Raw genomic sequence first — 9630 nt, 5'->3', positions numbered from 1 at the left:
ACGTTCATGTATGGGTTTTCCCGCAAGGTATTTGTTCAATAGTACAAAATATGTCCATGTTATAGCTTTATTCCCTACGGTGTTTTTCTTTCCTAGAATCTTGATTTTTATTTTTATTTTTTCATTCAAAGATTAAAAACTGTATGTAACTTTATTCTTTAAACGAACAATTAAAACTTTGGTGCCTTAATTTGATTTTTTTAAAAGAAAATATAGGTACGTGATTTCAAATGATTACCCATATTAATTTGTAATAATAACCAAGAAAAAGAGAGAAATTTAGGAGATGAGATGTAAGAGCTTTGTATGGTAGTAGGAATATGAGTGTAGGGATTAAAGGGAATTGATACTAATCATATAGTTATTTGAAAGGGAAAAGATAATCGATTTAGTGAGGATTTAAAATCCACTCAGAGAACGCTAATTTTTCTTTCTCTCAACATGAAAGGATTAGAGATGAAAATCTCATTGCTTATTAAATAAGATTGATCACCATGTCTATATTGTAAATATGCAGTTACAATAATCCATTCAAAGTAATAGGAATTAGACACGATTCTAAATAGAAAAACTTTAATAATTTCAATTTCTTTAAAAGGTGAAAATATGAGAGGTAATATATATCTTTAAATATTATTCGGTATTACTCATGAAACTGAATGACCAAGAATTGAAAATTTGAGAAAATTGACATGGTAAGAGACTATAGAATATATAAACTACCGCAAAAGAATCTTTTTATGAAGTGTTTAGTCAATTAATTTCAAATGAGTCGTATATTATTTAAACATATAAATAGAATTGTTTTCCTTTTATATGTTATATTTTTTTTTCTTATTTTTCTTTTACATTCACGAAATAACCTAAGAGAAAGTGTTATTTGCCAGTTGGTTCATGTGTTTAAACCAGTGTTTATTGATTTTAGCATTTAAAATTTATATTTTTTGAGAAGAAAACACTGTAGCATAATCAAAATGATAGGTTTAAATGCATAAAACAAACGAGCCCTTATAAATTATGTGAGCTTAAAGAGATTGGAGTTTTAGACAACCATTAAAGCTTGTCATCTCACGTGTATATTATGGCATTTTCTCCAAACACGGGTTATTAACATTGTTAATCCTTTAATATTATAACATTTTGACCCCTAAATTTTTAATTTTAGTAGATTACTTTCTTAAACTTTTTTTTTGACGGATTGAGTACCAGATATAAAAATTGATAAAAAGATTTTTAAAGAATTAACATAAATAATTAGATCCACATCACATAATAATTGAAAACTTTACATAAATAGTTACATCTCTTAATGGGTTTTAAGAATAATAAAGAAAACATTTTACACATGGTGTAACTGAACGTTTTGTCAATTTCAATGCAGGCACGAAAATTGCAAAAAAAAAAAAAAAAAAAAAGATTGGGGGTTCATGGAGTAAACTGTCAAAACTGAAAGTTTAAAGGCCATATTGTCACAATGCTCAAACGTCAGGGATGATAGAGCAAATAACGACATTCGACAACATTTTATTTAATTCAGATGGTGATTTTTCATAATTAAAATTTTAGGAAGCAACTTACCAATCCAGTTAAAATTTAGGAGTAAAAAGCGTTAAAATTCTATAAAAAAAAGAGGGCGTACATGTGTTACACGTACCTAATCGGACGCAGAGAAATTCTTATTCAAAATTGAAGGCTGAAATAGTGAAATGAACTTGCGAGTAATGTTGGAACTTTGGGCGGCGGGCCTGTCCGGGTATTTTGAATTTTTTCAGGCTCGGCGGGCATGCCCCATTGTCCGCCCGTCCATATAGTAAAGTCGGGCTCGGGCAGCTAGAAAAATTAAAGTTGGACAAAGCCCGCCGTCCGTTCAACCTCCATGCCCGAAGCCCGACCGAAAGCCTGACCAAGAGCCCGTCCAATGGCTCTTTTTTTTTAACCGTTATGCCCGCCCCGCCCCTTGAGAAGCCTGAGAATAACGGCTCTTTTTTTTACCGTTGTTCGAAATGCCCGACCCGCCGAGGTAAAAATAGCTGTTGGATTCCAAAATTCACACAAAAATTTGATTTTTTACCCCAAAAATTTTCTTATAAATACCCTCATCCCCCAAACATTTCATTCACAAAATTTCTCACATTCTCTCTCAATCTCTCTTTTTTTGAATTGATTTGTGTTAATAGTGTGTGTTAATTTTAATCTTAATCATAGTTTTTATATAATTTTTACAATAAATATCTTAATAATTATTTACATACAAATACAATTAATAAATAATATAATATATATTATAAAATATAAAAAAATTCGGGCAGCTAAGACCTGCCCGAAGCCCGTTCAAGGTTGTCTTTGTGTTCGGGTGGGTAGCTCGAATTTCTCGGGTGAGTGAGCTCGAATAACGAGCATAAATTTAATTTTTTCAAACTGCTGCGGACGTCCCGTCTAAAATTTCAGCACTACTTCCCGGTGCCCGATGAAAAAACTTAGGTAAAAGTGCTTATAATATTAATAAATATGTGTTATTCCTTGGTGGCTAAAAAAAGACGTTGCTAAAATTATTTTTTTGTGTGTTCTCGGTTACCAATTTGACGCAGGGAAAACCTCATTCGGAGGCTGAAGTAAAGAAACGAAGTCGCCAAACACACCCGCAAAACCCATTGAAACCCAAGAAACCAAACCAGAGCTTTCAGCAGAGCAGACGTTAGGTTTTCTGGCTGAAACCATTGACGACGACGACGACGATGCAGAGATTGTGCTCCAAGCTCCGATCTCTGGCGCTGAGTTCAGCGCAGAATCTGCCATCAATCTCTTATTTTCGTCCTCTTCTCCACTCTTCTCAAACGCTTCGCCAGCCTCTCCATTCCGCTTCCCATTCATGGAGCTTCAAGCCCCTTTTCAGCCCCTCTTCTTCATCATTGCATCCCTCTCTAGGTCTCAACTCCATTCGCTCTTCTCCGTGCCCTCTCTCGGTAAGCTTTTGGATTTTCTGTTTGGTTGCCGAGAAAATTGGGGATCCTATACGTATACGAACATTTTGAGTAGTTGTGTATTGAGAGAGAAATAGAAAAACTAGAAAGTGAAGTATTAGTATAGAGAGATGGTCCGAGCAATTTTGATGATTTCTAGAATTTCATTTCCAAATCTATTTGTAGTCATTTGAAAATCTGGATTAGAAGAAAGCCCTGCCATTGAATTTTGATAATGCTGTTACTACGCATCATCTAATTTGTTAATCTGAATTAACTTGACTCAATTTCGTTTGAATCAAATAGTTATATATGTGATTGGGGATTTTTCAAATTGGTGTTGAATTTTTAAGTTCTGCTTATATGCTTACTTGTTCTGTTTTCAAGAGAATGTATGTGTTTCATGTATGTTAAGCTGGTTCAAGTGCGGCATGTTTCATCGAGGGATAGACGGAAGAAGAGGAAACCTTTGACACCAGTCACCTCCAAGGTCAAGAAAACCAAAATGAAATCATACGCGTATGTTTCATGCTTCTAGTTATGATTTTATCCCTGTTCTTTTGGTGAAATGAGAAATAATTCCTAAGGATTTGTTAAGACTTGTGTTTCAGGTCTTACAAGTCCCGGTTTAGGACAATGAACGATGGGAACATCCGGCGCTGGAAGGAGGGAAAACGTCACAATGCGCATTTGAAGGTACCCATTTTGTTTTAGTGTTAACTCTGGTTCATAAAATACAAAAAAAAAAAAAAGGGGACATTAGGTATGAGAGGAAATAGTGGTTAGGTGCTTGGTATAGTGAAAGCTTGGGTTTTGAATGATCTGTCAAAATTCTTCAGATTAAGTGAATGGCAACTACGTTAAAGTTACAGTCTTTAGTTCCCATTTTTCGTACTTTGTTGGTGTTAGGAATTAAACCAGCAAATACTACGAGCAGTAAACTTGGTTTGACCGTTCTTCGCTCCATATTTTTTGACTTGTGCCTTCATACCTAAAACCATGCTTTTGTCTCTTAAGCCCTCTACATTGATTGTGGAAAGGTGTTATTTGTGGATTTTGTTTTCCTGTAGTGTTTGTTTCATTTTGGCTTCTTTTTTATTCTTTTCTTTTTTCAATCCTTTTCTATGTATATTTCAATATACCCTTTTTCTATGTATATTTCAATATACAAGACATTGGTTCTTTCAGTTAATTTGTTTCAGCTCTGTTGTTTAATCACTACTGAAATCAAATCAAATCATCTCTGAGTGGACAATTGTATTTGTGTCTTTGTTTTCGGGTTTATATTGGAAATAAACTAGTGGACAAAAATTTTAGTAGTAAAAATAAATTCCTTTTTACAAACAAATAACACATATCAATAGGAATCTGGTGTGTGTGTCTGTGTGGACCGTGTCTTTTTGGACTTTTCCCCTGTCCAGTGGATGATTATTTAGCAATGAAAACACGTATGATACATTCACGTAAAGTGACAATGACTTGAAAAATTAGGCTCATAGAGTTATTGTCGCTAGTCCTCTTCTTTGTTTCTGTATGTCTTCAGGTCTTATAAGGTTTCTAAGAAATTTATATTACTAACGACTAAGGCATCACACGATTTTAAGATGCAATTTTGTTTTGAATGCAGTCAAAGAAATCAAAACGTAGGCTTAGGCTTCCTGCAATTGTCCCAATAGCTTACGCCAAAGTAATGAAGAAACTCAACTTTTCCAGTTAAAAGAGAAGAAAAACTGAAGTCCTCTGCTGGTATTGCTAACCTCTGGAACGACAAGGGGATCTTTTGGCTAACACCTCATGGATTTGTACTCTCCATTTATATTGTTTACATTAGAGGCCCAGAATAAGCGGTTTTTAGAGGGTTTTGTTTTTTGGTTGCTTAGTGAAAGTGATAAACTTGACTGAATGAACAGGTAGCAAATAGCTTCCAAAGTGTTCCGTCGAGCTTTCTTTGTTACTTGGTTGTTCACACTAACAGAGATAACATTGCTGTTGGGGGCTGCTTTCTACAGGTAAGGATGTTTAACTTTAACTAGTGCCTATTACACCACAGCTTTTGATGATTACTAGTGAGCAAATCAATAAACAAAAGAACCAATAAAGAAAGTGATATCAAAGAATGCCCACAAAATCATGTCAATTAAGACTTACGTACTGGTATATCCTTTAGTGAAGAGTGCTTATACGCAAAGTATATGTAAAAGATGTGCCCATGTAGTTCAAACCTCATTAGGGTTTTAGGTCGTTTCCTTTCTTTTTAAGCTTGGGCTATGAGACTTTAGTAGTTGGAGTAGCTTTTTGTAGATTTGGACAAGAGAAGTCAGGACTGTAACTCACTTATTTAGTTTTGAGCCATCCTTTTAGAACTCCCATCTCCTTTAGCTAATATCAAATCAAGAGAAAATGGCTGAACATACCGTTAAAAGTGTATGGGTTTGGATTTTGATCCTTTATTCTTGATTGGTACTCTTTTGTTAATATAGTTATTTGACTAAAAAGGATATTAATCAAAGAGTAATGGGTAAAAATTAAGGCTCGTGCACTTCTAAAAGTATTTGTTAAGTATTTGTGGTTATGAAGATCGTAGTAAGGATCTCAGACTTAAACTTTCTAATGTGCATGATCCTCTATTAGAGGCAAGCACAGAGCATACTAGTTAGGAGGAGAACGATTATGATATGAAGAAGGAAACTCAGAATTTCAGAGAGGAAGAACAAGAGTTTAGAAACTTATGATATTATTTCTGAGCAAATTTTTTTTACAAAGTTCTCTGGTTCGAAGACTTCTGCCTCTACAAGAGAAATGACTCGCCTTATATAGTTGAGGCTGGGCTTACAAGATTTCAATCTTATCTGACAGGATAAGATTCACACTATTTAACCTTTGACTTATGTTACAAAAGATAAAAACTACTTTTGACAAAGTGGTCGGCACACTATTCCACTTTTGACTTATTTTACAAAAAAAACTACTTTTGACAAAGTGAAAGTCACACTTTTTCACAAAAGACAAACAAACTTTATACATGATTAGATTTTAAGTTTCGTGCAAAAGGATGACAGCTGGAGAGAACTTATTTTCAACTAGGAGACAAGTTGTAGGGGGAGCTGTAATCTGATGAGTCAGAGTTCATTGAGCCATGCTAATGATAATACCACGGTCGCTGTCGTTTGTTGGGTGATAAGTCATAATCTGGGTCCTGAGAATCTTGGAATAATGCCGGGTCATATTCCTCTGGATTTTGTGAGTCCTGAAGCAATGGTGGTGCCGGGGTGAAGGCTGATGCATTTTTAAAATATCGACTGCTACTTACAGTGAAGATGTTGTATGGACCATAGATCTCGGTGGGTGGTGTTATTGCAGAGCTAATACATGGTTGTAAAGCAGGCTTTGACTAGTGTTCATTTTCTCTGCACAGAACCTTAATAAGGTGATCTGTGATGTCTTCAAGTGACTTGGGATATATACCAGGTGTATACAACATGTTGTGTGTATAGCCCCCGTGTTTCTGAGTTGAGCAGGTATGGACGATGTAGAAAGAAGATGGTGTGCACTGGTGGGACTTTTGCTGAAGAGAAAGTCCAGACCCTGTATCGCTGGAGGAGTCTTGAAACTTCCTTTCTCCACCACATGAGTAGATTGAACATTTCCAGCAGCTGCTACAGAGTTGATCCTCCATTGTTGAGGTCATTGAGATGTGTGTGAAGATGCATGAGTGGACAATTTAGGGCAATTTTGTAAAGAGTTGTTTGGCATCACAGGTGCCAAATGTCATCTTCAGTAATTTCGTTAAAAGGATGAAGGTGGTAAAGGGCAATGTATGATTGTTCTGTATTGTACAGGAACTTGGCATGGGGGTTCTTGGTTCTATTGCAAATATTGGTTAGGTGATAGAAGAGGTGGGTTTTGGCATAGTACTGAACTTGGTCAGGTGTGGCTGAACTATCTAAACCAGGAGAAAAACGATGGTTTGATTTCATAGGAAAACACAGTGGTGTGTGGATATTGGTAGCCATGATGATGAGAGGAAAAGTTTTACAAGGGGTGATGACTTGGATTGGTTTTGGTCGAGTTAGCAAATCATGGATGAGGTTATGATGGCCTTTTATATGTTTGACAGAAAAGTCATATTTTGCAAACTAATCTTTAAGTCTGAGTAATTGCGGATCAAGAATGATTTTATTTTTAAAATCAATGACCTTAGAAAAAGATGAATTATCCATTTTTGAAAGGATGTCAAAATTGTATCCTCTGAGATGGAAATCAAAATTTTGAATTCTATACTTTACTGCAAGAATCTCCTTGTAAATAGTGTGATAATGTTTTTCTGATTCTTTGAACTGGCCACTGCATATCCACAGTAGTGCTTCTTGTCTTTATCTTCTTCTATGAGAATGACCCCCCAATAATGGTCACTTGCATCTGTCTGTAAGATTCTTTTTCATGTTCCTGGAATCTTCAGAGGTGGAGGTGACTGGGCCACTTTCTTTAAAGCGATGACAGCGACTGTCTGTTCTGTCCCCCACTGAGAATGATTCTTTTTCAGCATCTTTGACAACTGGCTAGTGTGTTTAGTCACGCGTAGAATAAAATCTCTGAGATAATTAACTATTCTCAAGAACTGTTGAATTTGCTTTGTAGTGAGGTTCTTATCAGGAAACGTCAATAATTCTCGAGCTATGTGTGGGTCAGGTTAAAACTTTCCTTGAGATATTTGCATCCCTAAGAATTCAACTTGAGTTTGTCCTATCTGACTTTTTTTTTTCTGAGAGCATGATGTCATGCTGATCCACAATCTGGTGGAATTGGTCCAGTAAGATTTTGTGGGCTTCTGTTTCTTTTGAAAACAATAGGATGTCATCTATGTAGATCAATGCACTGTATAGAATGAGCTCAAAGATTTGAGCCATTGTTCGCTAGAACAGTGATGAGGCCGTTTTGAGTCCAAATGGCAAGATACGCCATTGGTATTGTGCATCTAGAATACATAATGTTGTTTTGGGCCTGTCTTTTGGATCAATCCCTAATTGCCAGAATGCTCCTTTGAGGTCAAACTTTGAGAAGACCTAGGCTCCCTTGAGATGAGTGAATAAGGAGCTGGTTCTTGGAATAGAGAACTTATCATCTTTTAGGAACAGTTTCAAAGGTTTGTAATCAATAATTAGCATTTTCTTTCCACAGACCTGTACTGATCTCTTTTTTACATAGAATGCCCGGCAAGCCCAATCTGACTTCGTGGGCTCAATCAATCTTTGTTTGAGAAGTTGTGCACATTTTTCTCGAGCCAAGGCTAAGTCTGATGGAGACATCCCTAGATGAGTAGTTTTAGTTGGATTGATGTCTTTGTTCTTCTTGAAGGGCAACTGTATAAAGAATTTCTGATTCTTCCACAAATGATTGGGATGCTAGAACTGATCGTGGCTGTCAACACAGCACTTCAGAAGCGTGTTCTTGATTTCTTCATAACCAGTTAGAGCTTCTTTGATTAAAAACATCTTAGGAATGGTTGAATAAGACTTGAATTGCCTTTTATACTTCAATCATGTAGGAATGATTTGAAGACTCTTTGTTTGGCAGTATACATCCATTCCAACGAGAAGATCTTTGTCTAGTAGTGAGCTTTCAAGAATTCTTGTCCATATGATACATCAAAGGAAGAACTTGATACTAATTTTGGATTTGGTAATCAGTTCTGTTTTGAATACTTAATCATCTGCAGCCTTGAAATATTCAATGTATGGTATCTAAAAATCACGTGGGAGGACTTTCGGATTCATCATTGTTTTTCCTGCACCAATATCCATGTAGGCAACCAAGTTTACTGGATTATTATACTTTGGTAGATGAGGGTTGGAACAGTTATAGAGCATTGCTCCACGTTGTAGACTAGAATGTGGTAGTCTACTTTTTCCCCTTATGTTTCTTCAAAGCTAAAATCATCTTGGTCTGATTCTAGAATAGAGAAGACTGTTTCCATATCTGGATCTTCATGTTCAGAGAACAGAGATTCCACGATTTACTAAGTTGGCTTGTAGTTGTTGGATGATTCTGGCTGACTTGACAGATTTCTTAAAACAGTTCTTTGAATAGTGTCCCCTTTCTCCGCAGCTGAAACAACGGTCTGACTTTAGACTGTCACGTTTTTCCCTCTGAAGAATCAGAATTTCCTTCCTTCTTTCTTGTTGAACTTTTTGGGTCTGCGAGTCCGTCTTGAAGAATTATTATGGGAATGCTTTGGAGGACCACAGGAGCACTTACTATCTTTGCATTTGATATGTAGGTAGGTCTTCCTGCATGATTTATTGAATTTAGATCTTTTCTTCATCATGGAAGAGAATAGTTTGTCTCACAGAGTTTGTTGAGAGCCGCCAATGCTAGTTGGTGAATTTCTCCGATAGAGGCATCCTCCAATTCTCTCTTTGTGGCAAGGAGAGATCTTATAAGTTTTGGCTGTAACTCCTGGGGAAGTGAAAACCGGTATACTTGACGAAGATTTAAATCATTGAATCCACTGAGCAAGTATTATCGTCGAGACATTCTTTGATAATGAAACTCAATATCTTTTCTTTTTAAAGAGCAACACTTCATTTCAAAGTACTCCTGGCACATTTACTTTTCAATCAGATTGTAATCCCCAATGAACTCTTAGTATATGAGTCCAAGAATTCCTGCT

The 9630-nt window shown here is 36.0% G+C and overlaps 1 protein-coding gene across 1 annotated transcript; it reads left to right on the top strand.

Annotated features, from left to right (window-relative positions):
* Positions 1–2625: 2625 nt before the first annotated feature.
* Positions 2626–4966, top strand: LOC112094281. The gene is made up of 4 exons (XM_024174820.1): positions 2626–2963; positions 3376–3479; positions 3572–3656; positions 4588–4966. Exons 1-4 carry the CDS (start codon positions 2736–2738, stop codon positions 4675–4677), a joined length of 507 nt encoding a protein of 168 aa, XP_024030588.1. The 5' UTR covers positions 2626–2735; the 3' UTR covers positions 4678–4966.
* Positions 4967–9630: the final 4664 nt, after the last annotated feature.

Source organism: Morus notabilis, unplaced genomic scaffold (assembly GCF_000414095.1).
Source record: "Morus notabilis unplaced genomic scaffold, ASM41409v2 Scaffold15, whole genome shotgun sequence".
Lineage (NCBI taxonomy): Eukaryota > Viridiplantae > Streptophyta > Magnoliopsida > Rosales > Moraceae > Morus > Morus notabilis.
Note: the sequence above shows the minus strand (reverse complement) of the source record. Positions and strands in the feature narration are given on the sequence as shown.